At 39.3% G+C, this 17,600-nt stretch overlaps 1 protein-coding gene across 1 annotated transcript; it reads right to left on the bottom strand.

Moving 5' to 3' along the window:
• Nucleotides 1-12,401: 12,401 nt before the first annotated feature.
• On the bottom strand, nt 12,402-16,317 carry LOC149839588 (small ribosomal subunit protein eS24z-like). The gene is made up of 5 exons (XM_090002655.1): nt 16,106-16,317; nt 15,979-16,020; nt 15,699-15,869; nt 12,852-12,938; nt 12,402-12,752 (listed from the first exon to the last, which is right to left on the bottom strand). Exons 1-5 carry the CDS (start codon nt 16,178-16,180, stop codon nt 12,711-12,713), a joined length of 417 nt encoding a protein of 138 aa, XP_089858781.1. The 5' UTR covers nt 16,181-16,317; the 3' UTR covers nt 12,402-12,710.
• Between the last annotated feature and the right edge of the window lie 1,283 nt (nt 16,318-17,600).

The raw sequence follows: 17,600 nt of genomic DNA, 5'->3' as shown, positions 1-17,600 counted from the left end.
GCCCAAGAGAGGGGGCATCCAAAGAGAGCTAGAGAGAGAAAAGCCAATTCAAAATTTCAATACTCCAAAAAGGAGACCCAAGGCCTCTATTTATAGTGTTTGGCCTGGATCTGGGTCCAACTTTAATCCAAAATAAAAAATCTAACCCAAATAGCCATACACCCTCTAACTACCAAAACAAGATCCTAACTGGACTAGAGTGGGTCAATTAGCTCGACTCGGGTCCCTTCCTAACTAAATCCTAAAGACCTAAATAAGTTACTTAAAATCTTATTTAATAAAATGAAAACTAACCTAATGCTGGAATAAACTATAAAATAGAAAGAAGGAATAAGATGAGGGGCTCTCTTTGCTCCTTTTTGGAAGGTAGGGGGTGTCCCCCTCACTTTCCTTTTCTCTATTCTTTTTAGGAAAGTGGGGGATGGCCCACCTTACCTTTCTTCCTTATTTCCTTTCTTTTCTTATTATTTCCAAGGGGAGCTTCACCTTAGGCCCTAGTTGGTTTTTTTTCATCCTCTTTCTAGTTGACCCCACCATGTCGACTTTATGGATCATCTAATTTATCTTTGTTCTTCCTTTTTCTTTATTTTTCTTGATATGTCAAGTGTTCTCATAGATTAGAGAAGTTTCTCCCTTTTAGGAAGCCCTCCTAGTGTGTCATGTGTCCTCTCGGTGGGACTCATAGCCTTTTCTCTCACTTGAATAGGAAGATGGCATGTGTCATTTGACTTTTTCACCCTATGCTCAACCACGTAGGCTTCCATATAGCATACCTGACTCCACATGAGCAAGGATGGTTTACTATAGTGCAAAAATTTAACCCAAAAATCATAAGAAAGTTTTTTTAAGCACATTTTAAAAGCATTAAAAGTGGAAATCATTTATGAACAAAATCGGTTAAAGATTTTGACTAGTTATAAATCTACCAAACCATTCATCGGATTAAATTGAATTTATCAATAACATAATTAATTCAATCCAGTCTCACAAATTCAAACTAAATATCAAAGTCCATAAATTATTCATCATAAAAAATTTAATGTTAAATCCAACAAAAATCCCTAGGAAAGGAAAAAGATTAGCTCTTGACCCGTCACCACATCCCACCATCACTAGGCATCCTCACTCAGTACTTGCATTTAAATTTTGAGGTTAGACTCATCGAGTTCCAATAGAAAGTACTAAACCAACACAAGTAAACTAAAACTAATATACATTAAACATACTCCAATTAATTCAAACATCGATTCAGGTAAATATCCATTTCAAATAATGCATGATATCATAATTACATAACAAAAAAAACTTTAGAAATAAATAATAAATTTTATGCATGAGTAGATAAATAATGCATGCACTTAGCAATATAAAACAATAGCTTTGTTATGCGTGAGTGACTTTAACTTTCTTTATTTAACTTTTCTTTTTAAATGATGTATGTCATGACTAAGTTAATGTACATACACTTAGGGTTTCACTTAGCCTTGTGGGTACTAAAGCGGGCTTAACCTAGATTAGGGCAATGACTCAGGAGAATTATTTTCAAATAAGTTGTGGCTTAACCTTGGTCGAACACCTTTCACGAGTCTTGGGTGAGGAATGACCTAGTTGAGAGAGAGCTCTCAACACTTCTATCTTGATACATCAGACTTCACTCATGAGTTCTTTACCTGCCACCCCGTGATTACTGTGGAGGTTTTCTCTATCTCTGTGGTTGGGGAGGAGCAACCTTTCTTCTTCAAAACTTAATCCCACAGAGTCAAAAGTACTACTTACCCTCTCATTGTAAGTATTAATAGAATTAATGTTCACGTATCACTCTTTTAATTATATTATTTTTATGCATATATTAATGAATCTATCTCAAAAATTCATGCCACCAATTTGGGCACTTTGATGCTTGATTCAATGTTAGTATCACTTTCATGCCATGCATGATAATTTACACATTTACATTCATTTACATATTCATTCACAGACATTAAATATTATTCAAATCATGCATCTATACGTTGTTACACCCACACACTTTAATGCACATACATTTGAAATTCAATAAAAACATTTATTTAATGGCATGCAATAACAATTCATCTGATGTCATGCTCATTAAACTTTAAAACTGGCATTTACTTATAAATACATGTTAACTTATCACTCACAACCATGCATTAACACCGAGAGTTCATACTTCGCATAACTTAATCGCCCCATATTCGATTCGCTACTCGGTTAGGCGAGGTTCACCCTACTGTTACAGAAAACACAATGTTGTATACAGAATAAGACCGAAGATCATCTTTCTACCATATTTTGTGTGCATTTGTTAGCCTTCATACACCGTAAATCATTCATAAAAACTCCTCAAAATGAGAGAGTTACAAATGTTTTACCGAGTAAGGGTCGGTAGTAAACTGTATGTATACTTACTCAAAGAACAAATAAATGCTTACTGATAAATAATTTTTCTTTTCTTGAAATTGAACAAACCCAGTTCACTAAAAGACTTGTCTTGTTTGTTCCTAAGCCTGATCAGAACTGATCCACATCCTTCTCAAGACAGATTTCACTAAACCGACAAAGGCATATACCCAAATTTTATACATATAACACTAATCAGTTGATCTGCAATTGCATTGATGGGGCAAACACTTTAAGATTTACCAGATGTCAAAAGGTAGCTAAAACGTTGTAAGGGATGTTGTAAAAAAAAATGAGCACGCTCTTGCATGTGCACATCATCAGACACACGCATACACATGTGTGGGTGCACAAGCCTAATCTGACCCAACACCAATCCAACCTGATGATAAGGTAAAAACATGAGATTTTGAAAAGAATACTTGGTCGATATGGGTTATTTCATGTCTAACTCAATAATTATTTGAAGCAGATCTGGACCCAATTATTATTTACATGACTGGATTAGGGTGAAAGACAACCCCGATCTATCTGTTGGCAGCCCTAGGTAAATGTCAAATAAATGAAACTACTTTAGTTTTGAAATTTGTTGGAATAAGTCTGAGCATTGCCAAAGAAATGGAACCAGTGGAAAGGCTGCAGAAATCGTAGCCAATTAGTATAGTAATATCTTTCATTATCAGGACAAGTGTTTCCCTGCATCACTTACACCAAAGTCAAGCATAATTGTGTAGTTGTACAATCATGTTGTCATGCAGAAGCATAAAATGTTAGAAAAAATATTCATGGCATATTGTAAAACATGAGTACTAAATGCGCAGTTTGGTAAACTTGGATGCAACAAACATCAACCGAATCCTGGATTCTTTGCTTTATGCTCCTACCTTGGAAAAGAAAGAGAGAGAAGAATGTCTGAACCAGAAATAGGGAGAAGATGGGAGGAGAGGGAGAATTGGAGAGAGAGTAGAGAGAACAAAGGAGACAAAATAGCGGGGGGGCATGGGAGCCCTTTCCTATTTAAGGATTTATTATTATTTTTTTAAACAAACTTTCTTTTTCCTTAAATATTTTTCAGCACAAGAGCTTTCCAAAATCCATTGTTTTTGGTTTCTTATTTCATGCTTCTTATTAAGATGTGTATATATATGTTGGTTTGCCTCTTAAGGAGGTTTCGACCATGGTAAGGGGCCCCACTAGGGTGGTCTTCTTGCCTAAGACCTTGACTTAGAAAAGAAAAATCTAAGTCTATGTACAAGGTAAGTTTTTCCTAGGTTTTCAAATAAAAAATTCTTGAATTGCATTGACTTTGGGTTTAAGAGAGTTTCTTAATAAAGTTGACATTAAATAAAATTCTATTTTCACCCAAATTAAATGTAAAAATTCATTTTTATTATTTAACCATTTTTTAAAATTACAGATGTTACACGTAGGGTGTGAAGTGGAATCTTGGGTTTAGAGCACGGATCCTAGGGAGTCTTTAACAGTATGGGCCATTTCACAAGCTCTGAAAACTTCTGGATCTTGACCCATATGATCCTATCCTGGTTCTTCAAAAATGAAGTAGCCTAACGTCTCATCCTCAAGTCCCGCTACGCCCACTTCAATAAGGAAATAAATCAATACATCAATTCTATCAAAAATTAAAATAACACAAAGACATTGGGCCCAATTTTGGATCATAACAAGAAGTGTCTCACATGTTTAAGGGAACGAGCACATGATTTGCAATGAGATAGCTCTGTCCGGGGTGCCGAAACTGCAAAGTTGCGCTGCCTAGGCATAGAAAGAGCTTGGGCTCTTCAAGGGAGATGTCGACTAGCCTAAGGAGGCTATGGTCTTCACATGTATTAGAGGAAGATCAGATAGAGAAGAGAGAGAAAAAAAAATAGAGAAAGAGAAAATGTCTAGAGAGAGGAAGAAACAGAGAGGGGGACGACTAGAGATAGAGTGTTGAGAATCAATAATCTTTATTCATGCTTAAAAGGGTTTCTAGACCTCTTTATATAGATGGGAGGTATGGGGTATAGTCCACATTTATTAAATAAAATTAAACTAACTCATAAACCCAAAACACCCTCTAGTTGCCCAAAAAAGTATTATACAAGGCAACAAGAACTAAACTAGAATAAGAGACTAGTGTCTCATCCTGAATTGGGCTCTTAATAAGCCTAAAGTCCTAAAAATAAATTTGGTGGACTCTACACAAACCTCTCTTTCTTGGAAGAAGGGAGAAGCATCTAGAGAGGTGAGAATGTCTCACCCTCTTTATTCAATTTGGTGCCCCCTTGTGGGCCCTGCCAAGATGACCTTCCTTGCTTTAGCTCTGACATAGGTTTACTGGCATTTCTTCTATAGGAGGAGTCATCTCAGCCACCATATCACTTCTATGGGCTCCACATGGACTTGGGAAACCATCTTCTATAGCTGAGGTGGCATATGAATCTTGGAGCAATGGATCTGGCGAGTTATATAGATGTAAGACCGTAACAGTTTGTGTTGAAAACCGCATGTCTAGGCTCACGACTAGCTTCCAACATATGTTGAATATGCTACAACAAATCCAAGTCAGTGTCCAAGACACACAACAACCATTCTGATTCACTACCTAAGGTGGTGATGTTCTTGAAGAGCGTGTCAAATTACCGACATGCAAATTAAACCTATTGTTACAACACATCGACCAAATTGGCGAGAGCGATCTTGCCATCATCCTTGAGGTCAACACGGCTTTAGAAGAACTAATTCAGGAGATCTGGATTAATGGAGAGATTGTGGAAGCTCTAACAATTCTTCTCTCTCAATTGAAGAACACCCCCTCTACCACCAAGACTACGATCTTCTTGTGCCCCAACCCACAAGTCATACTTATAAGCACCCTGCTGAGTCCTTTGATAAAGAAAATCATGGAAAAACTCAACTTGAATCTCATCATTATTCTAGTCCTTTGATATTTTAAAATATTGTTAATGCATTGCTCATTTCGATTGGGACTTATCACATGTCCTACTTGACAAGATGAGAGTCCCAATACACGCTTCCCCTTGCTTGTTATGTGCAGGACCCGAAGCTCGTTCCTACGATGGATGGGGGGGGGGGGGGCTGCGATAGACAGAACATGGGAGGCAAGTGCACCAACTCTTTTGTGTGCAAGAGAGAGAGCTATGCCAAAAAGAATTATTTTGTTGTATTCTGATTTCTTGGTAAAATGATTTTTATTTGGGTTGTCTCTTTCTTGAACTAAGTTTTATGAGACTATTAAATACTAGTGCTTAGCTAACTCTCTAGAGCTTAGTCCAGTAGAGCAAGTAGGATTTGTCCTTGGTTGTCTTTTTCTCAAACTTGGTTCTAAGAATCTATTAAATGGTAGAGCTTGTGCACATGCTGACTTCATAGAGCTTAGTTCAGTTAGAGCAATGTCATAGATAAGATCTCGCATTAATTGCTTTGTTAAAAAATAAATGGCTAAATTTTTGAGTTATAATGTTGGAGCGTTAAAAAAATAAATGGCTAAAAATAGATATTGTCAAACTCTTAACCTTTTCTAGAGTAGTTTGGTTGCCTCTTTCATAGATTTGTTTTTTCTTTGGGATTTCCCTTCCCACATGAATTCTGGTCAGAGTGGCAAAACTTTGCCGGATTTTTGGCTCGCAGTCAAATGGGGAGACTCTGCTAGTGCAATGGGAGAGGACTAAGGCTTCACAAAGCCCAAGTAAGTATTCTCTTCCAGTTTCTCTTATTTTTTTCCTGTGAATTTGCTCTTACCCACTTGCACTAAATTGCACACATTATCTTTGCTTGTTTGAGCCTGGAGTGGGTGTACTGCTCTAAGCTTACTTCATAGGTGCTTGAAGGAGGATTCTAAAGGTCAACTTTCTCAGTAAATCTCATCCTTAGAAACTGTCTTACCTCGTACCAGCAAGGACCCCACGTCTCTTGAAAAGAAGTCGGTTTCTAAAGAAAAGATTTTCCTAAAAACTTTTTCAATGAAACCTTTTATTCTCAAAGGTAGGATTTCAGTCCTACAATATATATATATATATAGAGAGAGAGAGAGTACATAACATCGGATGCCCTTCTCATCAAATGTTGGTTGAACATGCTTGGCGCATTCATTTATTCTTGTTTTTCATGTTTATGCCCTTTAGTGATGGTCACAACCATCACAAAATGTTGTTTTCACAAAAGAATCATATTCTATTGTTGATCTTGCGCGATCAGCTACAGAAAAGCACTTTGTCTATTTGATGATACACTGTCTCTCTCTACACATGAAAATAGAGGTTTATATATAAACCCTCCATTTTTGCATGCAGGTGAAACAAACATGCCAACTCCATTTTTCTGTGGGAACCATAATCATCATGGATTTCTTTTCACATCGACCATGCATTTACTACGTAAATCCATTTACACCAACCCCTGTGAATGGATTTATTTATGCATTTTTTTACATATGGAATGGGCTTCCTATCATGAGATGCCTTTCCCATGGAATATTTCCTTATTGGTGAGAATGAAACAAATGCCTCGGAGTATAGTAACATGGAAGATCCCAAACAAAAACAACAAAGGCCTTTTGGCTCCCTTGTTCTGTCTTTCCTTCTTAGACATTGCACCCTAATTAGGTCCAAATGCTGATATAACTCGATCATAGGGTCCTTGTGGGTTGGAAGGAATGATCGTGTTGCGACCTTGGTGATTCTTCAAATGTGTGACGTGTGCGGAGATGGTATAACTGAGCGCAATGAGTGGAAACCCATAAGGGCAAAGGCATGGCAGCAAGGGGTTGTGACGCACTCAAAGAAGTGCTTGGGTGGTCTGATCTGTAGTGGGGATGGCTTCCTACGCACTGATGGTGCAAATCAGAATGCCCAGTATGAATACATGTGATAAGCCAAGGGTTGGCTACCAGCACACTCGACGCACGAGGCAAAGATCTAGTAGGCTTAGGGCAGCCTTGGAGATGTGTGCAACCCTTACGACACTCTTGGGAACTGCCAAAGAGGAGGGGTTGCTACCAGAGAGAGAGAAAGAGACGAGATAGATGTGAGGGAGAGAAGAGAGAGAGGAGGAGGCTCTATACTAGAAAGGAATCCTGGCATTTATCATGTCATAATCCATACTAGGGTGCTCTCTTTTATAGAGAGAGACCTTCATTGGATCTAGATCCAATTATTCCCTTCCCTCCCCCACCCCCCCCCCCCCCCCACCCCACCCCGCCACTTACCTAACCAAAAGACAAAATATAAAAACTACCAAATAATTTTGTTTCTCCTCTCACATTAAGAGGGTGCCCTTCCTTTTCACGTTAGATAGGGTTTCCTTCCTACCAGGTTGGTTGCCCAATCTAACCTTTACTCTCCTATTAGATTCCAACTACCATAAGTTAACCCCTACCTACTTTTATTTGCAATCATAATTCTTACAATTCAATTCAATTAATTTCCTTCCAATCCTGGTATGTGCATGGGCCCACGGGGTAGGTATGGGTTCAAGCCTAGGTTTAAGTAGGTTGGTTAGGTTAGAAACAAGGTATGGTTGTCTTGGGTTCTAACAAGGTTCAAAAAAAAAAATGGATTTCCCAAATTACATCGGATGAAACGTTAAACATGTATGAGTAGGTTCTAGACATGTTGGACTAACTTGGGTTAAAATTTTGGGATTTTAGGTTTGGTATTTTGGGAGATTCAGATGGTTCAAGTTTTTGGATTTTCTAGGTGCAGGTTTGCATATTGGTTATGACAAACCCGGGGAGAAATATTATATCTCTTAAATTACTGGTTAGAAAATTATGAAATTTTAGGGAGTCTAATGGCATGGTGGGAAAGGTTATGGTAAGATTTAAGGGTACGAGGGAGTCAAAAATATAGAAATAGGGAATCAGGTTTGGATCTTGGATTGGGTATAAATTGAGATTTATCAAAAAATAGGTCTGAGTGTAGGATTTATTTCTCCTTACTGGAATGAAGAAAAAACCTGATTTTTAGTGGGTTATTTAAGGACATGTGGGTTGGCTTAGGGTTAAATTTTTAGGCTTAAATAATGTTTGGTTTGGGAGATATTAATAAGGAAAGTTGAGAAAGATTTTGCACTTAACAACAATAGAATCCTGAACTAAGTGATGGGTTCGATGGTATGGGGTGAGGTCTAGGGCCCTGGGCTTAAGGAATGGGTTGGAACGACTTACTTGGAATGTCTAAGGGCTGAACATGGCAGAGGAAGGGGATGAGAGTCCTAAGATCATTGGGTTCGCCAAGGTAAGTGGGCTAGTCCACCGAACTCATTAAGTCCACCATGTTGATGATGCTTGGACTTAGGCTACAACCTAAGTCCTTTGAGTACCACCACCTTGAGAGGTCTAATACAACAAACCAGAGAATGAGAAGAGAGGGATAGAGGTATGAAATAGAGAGAGAGGAGAGGGACGAATTTTGAGAGATAATTTTCTTGATTCTATTTTCCTGTTCTTCCATGTACATTAGTTAGCCTGTATATAGGCTTGACAGCACATTAAATCTCCCCACAAGTTACAATACTCTCAGTAAATAAAAGCCTAAAATTAGGAAAAAACTGCTTGACCAAAATCTAAAATTAGGTAAGCCCTCTAAGACTTAGCCTTTCTTAGGTACTACCTCCCTTAGACCACCTAATTTCAGCCATCTTTCCTCCATTCTTTAACTAGCCACACATGTTCATCAAGACTCCCAAAATAGGGGAGGTCAACATATAGGTTAGCCCCACAAGGGCTAGCTGGTCCTCATTGGCCTCCTTGGATCTGGGTCCTTCCAAATGAGATTTTGTTCCTTCATGCTCTACTCCGTCCAATGCCAAACTGGATCTGGGTTCTACTCGGTCCATATCAAATCCTTGATAACTAAAATGTGAGATGTTCTCTTGTGAATGGACGTCCAATGGCCTCATCTTAACTGAACGCACATCACTCCAAGCTGAGTCAGCATGAGAATGCCAAGCATGAACATCTTTGTGCCTCAATGGTGGGGAGGTTCTCTTCGAGCCGCATCAGTTCCACCATGCTTCCACGAACCTTATCCTTAAGGTAGGAATGGTGAAGTGAGGAAGTCGATCCTACTTTCTGTATTGGAATCCCATGGTGGCTTCCAAATTCTATAATCATGCCATTGACTCATGATCACTGACCATTCTCAAACATGCTGCATACACATACTAGTACGGAGATGTATTGGCACATGTAGAATGTAAGCTCGCTCAGGTGTCGATTGTGAATGCACGAGCAGCATATACGCGTGCAGTAGATAACTCGCAGACAAGACATGCTCATGCATGTGGTCATTGCAGATGAAGAATACCCACACTGATCTAGAGGCAAGCATGATATGTGCGATGACAGCCACTTCGACGTGCTCGGTAGGATGTGCATAGGAGTTACCGATGGGTTGTTCACCACCTGAATTGAATACTGCAAATTCTCTGAACCTGTGCCTGAACCCATGCACTACAACAAGAGCCAAGGGTGTAGGTTGCTGGGCCACACAATGGATGGCACGTTCTAGCTTTACGAGTTGCTCCTGCTTATTCGGGAATCTTCCCATGGCTAGCAACAATGTGTGCGACAACGAGGCAGGGTGCCACGTGATATATGTGCACAATGGGTGGTAGCAAGGCTCCAGCGCATGTTGCATGTGAAGAGACAAGCCTTGGCTAAGGCAATTCATAGCAGGGTATAGACAGTTTCCAAAGCCATCTTAGGAATGTTGTATCTCCTCGCTCAAAACAATTCTTTCACTGCACTTTGGGGAGTTGTGAGTCTGTAGGTGGAGGAAGGCATGAACAAATTTTCATCCCAAACTCCCTAGCCGATTTGACGCTATACATGCGTGATGGCAGCCTCAGAACAAATATGTGCACTATGCAACAAGTCTGACTTTGGCACTTACCAGAAAACAGGCCGTCCAAAATGGTGGAATCTCATTCTGGAAATCAGGTTCATTACGAAGATCACATTCTCAGCTATGATATGTCTGATTTTCAGGTGCTGAGCACGAATGAAATTCTACCGGTAGTGTCCCAAAGTCGGAGCAAAGGATAGGCCACTTCGCTGTAGGAAATAGCAGGAACGTGACTTTTATTTTGGATGTCCATCATGTTGTAAAAATACTTGAGTTGGTTGCGAGGAGGGGTATGAGGAGAAGCTTCTGGTGGAGGTGTCTCATAAGAACTAGTCGTTCATGCTATGCAGATGGGCGAAGTCCACCTCATGTTCATCCTGCACACTCTGTGCTGTTGGTCATGTGGACCCTTGGGAGAGTCGTGGAGTCCTTGGAGAGGGCAACAAGGGGTAAGCGCGGACCAGAGCTTGACCACCTTCTGACCCTCCACTTTCTTTCCTTCAACCCCAGGATCGAACACTTCACTTTGATTTTCCTAATTGTAAGCTTTTTTATCCTGCATTTCACCAGGCACATGCCCCGCGTCGTAGGGTGGCTGCTCCTCCCTTGATTCTATTCGCTCTAGCTTCTTAGGTTGACGATCACCTAGTTTATCCACAGCAATAATAAATGAACGGTGACGAACACCAATCTCTTGGGGTGCATCAACAAACATAGGGTGCGTGAGAACCTTGAGCTTGCCTTGAGAAGCGTCGGCTGGTGCACTTTTTTATAGGCAACACCGCACGGAGGCATCACGGTGAACTCAGCCTGTCATTGGGCAGCCACGATCGGTTGGTGCGCTTTTCCATAGTAGGTAATATTATGATACCCGCCCATAAGATCGGGAAGGGCGCACCTTCGCATGTGGGCTTGGCCGGGAGCCCTCACATGTGGACACACCGTGGTGAAGCAATCACATTCGGTTTTACTGAATGGTTGGTGGGTGGGTACACCACAACACTCAAGGAGGGATTCGGTGGGCTGAAGGGCCACCTCTACATTACCAAGCCGTGTAGGGACCTCTGGTCGACCGTGAAAAGCACCTGTAGTGCGTTGGGAAACCATTCCGAAAAGAGGAGTCATGGAGAACTCAACGCGCCACTGGGAAGGGCCGACCTGATGTTGGGGCCTTTTCTCGAACACATGGTGGGCAAAAACTGGCATGGATCCCAAGGGGTCATGTTGGGGTTCCTTTGCTTGCTGCACACGGCATCGTTCAAGGTTGCCTGTGTGAAGCTCATGCCGAACACTTTGTCGATCCATGGATACACGCCAATCATCCATAGCCGCACGCATCTCGTTAATCAGCTGAACCAAGGTATCATAATCGGAAGATGGGTTACATTGGGCATGTGAAGACCTGTCAAACACCTTACGTTGATGCTCCATTGACTCCTAGGAACACGCAAGTGAGCGGGAGGGCGCGGTGGAAACATGGCATCATGCGAAAGACTGCAGTCACAGTCGGCCACAGTCTAATTTCGGAGCAGACTTTGGGGCTCTGATTCTCCCAGCACTGGACGAATCTAACATCGACACTTGGGCGTTTGAAAGCCCCAATGGAGGAGAACACACCAGTGAGCAAGACATGGGTCAAATCAGGCCCGAAACAAAACTGGGCCCCCTGTTGGTTGAAAACAAGGTCTGTTGCTGTTTTGGCTGGCATGTGATTTACATATGATGAATTTGGGGTGACCTTCATGATTCGTCAAAAGCGTGATGTATATACAAAGCTGGTGAACGCAATGATAGAGGCAATAAACTGCAAAGCTCTCAAATCAATGCTTAGGTGGGTCTGATCCGCATTGAAGATTGAAACACCCAATACGAAAATGGGCGGAGATAGAACAAGTGATGACTACCAGCACTCTACGCAAAAGAAGAATATCCAATATGATCAAGGCAATCTTTAGAATGTGCACAACGCTTACAACACTCCTGAACGGAGTGGTTACCAAAGCTGGAGAGAAAAAACGTGAAAGAGAAATAGACGAGAAATAGAAGTGATGGAGAGAGGGGGGCAACTATACTAAAAAGGAATCTGCGTATTCATCGTATCATAATGCATAATTCATACTAAGGTACTTTCATTTTTATTTTTATATAGTACTAAATAAAAAAAGCAGCAGAAAGAATTTAACGAAATAAACACAAGGTTACCCCAAGGACATGCGAATAACCCAAGTTCCTTTCACAGAAGTGGGCATCGAAAATCATCAGAAGACAATACCCCTAACTTGATTTACTCCCAAATTTCAAAAATAAAAATGAAATCTAAAGACGTTTTAGTCTCCAGTACCTAACTTCTAGCTTCTAACAAAATCATGGCATCGCAAAAAGGGACCAAAATGGACAAAATATAACTCTCGAACTGTTGCCTCACTTCTTCTTTCCGGCCTTGGCAGCATCTCCAGCCTTGGTCTGCAAAATACAACTCCATTATAACTGAAAGATGTGGAATCCCTGTAGCAAAAAACTAAACTTAAGTTGAGGGAGGGATGATCATATCGATTTTCTCACCTTCTTGACACCACGAACCTTCTTGGACCTGTTCTTCCGTTCTTTCATCTGCTTCCTAGATTTCTCCACCTTAGTGGCAAGGCCATTCTGCAAATCAGAGGTTTCAATCAGAAAGAACTCTGGGAAGAAATGAGAGAAACGTGTCTCTTCATGCTAGAAATCTACTCAAAATATGGGACTGGTGAGTGGATTACAGTCAGAAATAACAAAAGGTTACTCAAAAAAAAAGAGGTGAAACCTCAGAATATGCACCAAATGCCTTTCTCAAACAAATTAGATGAAACAAAACCATAGAGGCGAAGGCATGTTTATCAGTACTGCCTTCTCAAAGAAATTAAAACAAAGAAGGTGCATCGGAATGCGATTTTCAGCCATAACTTGAGAGGAAGCATAAGATCAGAAAAGCACAGGACCACCTCCACATTGGTACATTGGAAAAACAACAAAAAATTGCAGGCCTTTGCAGACATCTATTAAATTGTCACATCAAGAATTTACCATATTTAAATCCAAATAAGAATCCATGGAAGGAGACAACAACCATCACTAAAGTGGAGTTTTCAACTGCTTGAACAATCTAATTCGCAAGGTGAAGAATTTCTACAACCACATAAAATATCTCATTAGATGAGTTCGGGAATAATGCACAGGGATCATTAGGGGTGAATTTATAAGTTCTGATAATCTGCAGAAGTTAATATTGTACTCAGAATGTCTATGGATATGTTTAAGCATTCATTACCAAACAGTTTCATTTTGTGGAGCTATAGATCAAACACGACAGAAAAATGTGGCTAAAAATTAGAAATATACACAAAACCCAGATGGATGGGCCATAATGACAATGTAATTCACGATATACCAAAAAAAATGTAAAAAGGAAATACCAAAAACCATGTTGAGGATCTTTTTTCCAAACTAATTATGAAAAAGAAAGGAACCTCGAAGGCTTCATTTGTCCTTCATAAAGATGATAGGAACAGTGTAATATCCAAGAAACATGTATAAAATAAACTAAGGAAAGCAAAAGGTGAAAAAGGGGACAAACATATGAGCATTGGATAAAGGCATAATCTTAGAGCAAATAAAATTTATTTTTGAAACAAAGTGCTAGAGTTGTGAAGAATAAACTCCATTTAACACTCAACAACATTCACCAAGCATTTCATTAACCAAGCAGGGTGAAAACAGAAGTCCATTTTAAGACTTCAGGTTAGCATAATGAAGATAATAGATCCAGACCGACCCAATATCCACATGGATCAGGAGAAAACCCCAGAGAAAAGAAACATCAGTCTTGAGAAAATGAAAAAAAAATTGAGTAAAATAACTGTAGAAATCCAGAAATTGGTATAATTTAAGCAAACTGCATCAACCACATTGCTCATGAGTAGCAACCATTGAATCTTTAGACATTTCCCTCTGTTATGAAAATAAAAAAAACACATGATTAAATTGAGAAGGGATCAAGTGAAATGCAATTGCGTGCACACAGACACAAAAAGGTTGACGCTCACCTAGGCTGAACAATACATGTTTGATTCAGACTATGGTCGCCACAAAAAATTTGATCAGTTCCTGGCATGATTGGTGTGCTCAGCAACATGTGTCGTGCAAAGACATGAGGCAGAATTTTTTTTGGTGCAATTACATTTCACCTCATCTCTGTTGGATCAAATAGCCTACAACTCCAACAGTCATAAGTGAATTTATTTCTTACCTCAAGGTATATATACATATGCACTTTAATAAAAAACAGTCTTTTAATTAAAAACTCCTTAAATAGAGACCTCAAAAGAAAGCAAAAATCCCCAACATCCACTCATCATCATAATCACGCCTATCCTCCTTCATGGGTTGGTTTTACAAGTCTTATGTCCCCATTCCTTGCAGATTAAATAAGAAAAGGAACATGGCAGGCAACCACATTACATCCACAATCATATAAATAAACCCAATAATACAAGATACCAATCCCAAATCCCTTCCCATATACTAGCATCATTCCAAGCAAGAAATCCCTATTCATCAATCATTTAAAATTAAGAATGGCCAATAGCTTATCATTACATTCTTATCAAGTATGTGGCAGCATCTTGAGAGTTCTTTAAGACAGAAACTAATGGAATAAAGAGGACCTTAGAACAAGATTCAGACAGTCACATTGGAACATCACTCCAAACAGAATAAGCTTAAATTGCACATTTTCTCAGTTGGCAGCTGCCCAGTCACAAGGTATAGAAGCGTAAAAAAGGGTTCATCTTCCAGTGAAATCTTAAAGACATTATTTTGCATAATAGCTGATAAGCTTGCTTCTTTGAGGATAGCTTAATATTTCCTTGTATTGTAAGCTACAGCAGTTAGTTGATAAGAAGCAATGTTATGGGTGACAAGACAGCAATGGACTTCAAGGTTTGTTTAGTATAGTGACGTGAAAAAAATACTCAGCCAAATTTTTAACACGAAGCTACCTAGCCATTCCATGAGGGTCGTCGACTTCCCAGTTCCCATAATTCTTCCATAAGCTTGTTTCTCAATCTACCTATTTACTTCTAGTCACTGTTTTTTTCTCTTTTTTAACTCGACTATGCCATATAGATATACACGTCTATGTTAAGGAAGAAACCTTAAACCTTAATAATTAGGATGAAACCCTTAAACTGAATAATCTGGAAGAAAATCTTGTGTTACGACCTCCTTGAAACCAAACCACAAAAAGAGAAGCATAGTAGCATGATTAAATGGTACAAGAAGGAGAAGAAGGAGGAGGAAAAGAAATAGGAAGTAACAAATTGAATCAAATCGAGCAAAAATATTTGAAAAAACAAAAAGAGTTCCGAAATATACCCTGATGAGCCTGTACTTGGGCTCGTACTTCTTTGCATTCTCGACAGTGTCGTAGATCAACCCGAAGCCCGTCGATTTGCCCCCTCCAAAGTGCGTCCGGAACTTGAAGACGAAGATCGTGTTGGAATCACGGACATCGTACATCTTCGTCAGTTTCTCCTTCAATTCAGCCTTCACGGAGAAGGAATGAAACGCTTAAACATATAGATAAAATTGCGACCAGAAACAGGCATTCACATAGCTCAAGGATCTAACCAAGGGAGGAAAAGAAAGAAAATACCTTGGAGACATTAGCCCTGCCAGGATGAAGGACATCGATCACCTACAAAGCAAAAACGAAACCATCAAAATAGAAAAAAAAGGAACACAACTGGAAAGAAAAATAGAGAGAAGAAGAAGAAGGTTACGAATTGCTTGCGGGAGAGGAGACGGTTAGTCATGAACTTCCTCGTCCGGATAGTGACCGCCTTCGTGTCCGCCATTGTCAATCAAGCCTCAGAGTCGACGGAAGGACGGACGGACGGCCCTGATGGGGCGACGCCGATGAGAGCGAAGAACCCCTAAACTCTTAAGGCAGACTGGCCACCACGAGAAGAAACGAAACCCTACCTCCCCCAACTCATATATACGTGTCTCAACTCACAAGCAAAAAATAAAAAAGAAAAGGAAAAAAATAAGGAAAATTTTCCGAATACCCACTAACGTTTATTATATTCACAAACACTGCTTAACTTTTGAAGTTTTATAAATACTTACCTTGGTTAAAAAATAACTCACAAACACATGTTTTTCTTAACTTAAATTAGGTTTATCATAGGCAAAGCATGGTTGGTTGTGTAAAATTATCAAAGTGACCCCTACCCACCGAGGTTACCAAAGCTCCGCAGGAGCAGAGCAGACAGGTCTAAAAATTCATTGGAATCTATTTTTTTTTGAATTTTTATTTTGGTCCTTATATTTGGATCACTATTTCGAATCCATATTTTTAGGACAAACCTTATCTTTTTAAAAGATTATCTTAAGAGAAAGTTTGTTTTAAAGTAAATTAGAAAATCTTCTTTAAAAGGAGAATATTTCTCATTGTTGATTTGAGATTGAATTTAGTATTTTCAGTTATTTTAATTTTTTATTTATTTCTTGCAATTTCTAACAATTGCTTTTAATTTTTTATATTTTTTATATTTTTCTAGATTTTCAAACATATAAATAGCCTAACGTAGATTTTCTTGTTACATCATAAAGACAACAAGTGGTTGCCCCCTCTCTCTCTCAAATGTTGCATAAAAAGAGGGGGAGATCAAAAGGCAGGTTCAGAAAAGATGAGAAGTTCTCTTTGTCAATGCGAGAGGGAATGACAATGCAAGATTAGATTCAACCAAGCAAAGCATGCCAAAAAAAACAAAAACCTTAGATTCATTGGAGTATCTTTGATCCAGATGTTTGTATATTATCAAGTAAATTGTTTAAAAGACCAAAATAACCTTCCATCGGAGCATCTTTGCTCCCGATGTTTGCAAATTATCGGGTCTTGATCGACTTTCAAAACGATTCAATAAAATTGATCAATTCAAAACTCTAAAACTAAATTGATCAACTTTTCGCCATTAGATGACATGTGTCAATTAAAAACATTAAACCCCCCTAGGACCTCAACTTTGGGTCGGTCTGATATAAATAGGGTCAATTCAGGTTTATTCAAGAGGGAGGAGAGAGAAAAAAGGATGTCAAAGGGTAGGGATGACAGAGAGATAGAAGAAGAAAGAGAGGAGAACGACTAGGCCGTATGAGAAAACTTACTTCTTTAATCAATGAGCAATATGGCTCCCCAAGACCACATTATTTATGTGAAACTTGGGTTGAGTCCTACTTGCATAAAGAAACCAATTAAACTAGGACTCCTCA

The sequence above is a fragment of the Nuphar pumila genome, chromosome 4 (genome assembly GCF_984573655.1).
Source record: "Nuphar pumila chromosome 4, dmNupPumi1.hap1.1, whole genome shotgun sequence".
In the NCBI taxonomy this organism is placed as follows: domain Eukaryota; kingdom Viridiplantae; phylum Streptophyta; class Magnoliopsida; order Nymphaeales; family Nymphaeaceae; genus Nuphar; species Nuphar pumila.
The sequence above is the reverse complement of the archived record's forward strand: the minus strand, read 5'-3'. Positions and strand labels throughout refer to the sequence as shown.

Bases quoted from the DNA above. Each gene is read 5' to 3' on its own strand.
- LOC149839588 (XM_090002655.1), bottom strand. From the start codon at position 16,180: ATGGCGGACACGAAGGCGGTCACTATCCGGACGAGGAAGTTCATGACT. The intron at 16,021-16,105 runs GTAACCTTCTTC...TTTGCTTTGTAG, and splicing joins TCCTCTCCCGCAAGCAATTC to GTGATCGATGTCCTTCATCC. The intron at 15,870-15,978 runs GTATTTTCTTTC...TTCTCCGTGAAG, and splicing joins GCAGGGCTAATGTCTCCAAG to GCTGAATTGAAGGAGAAACT.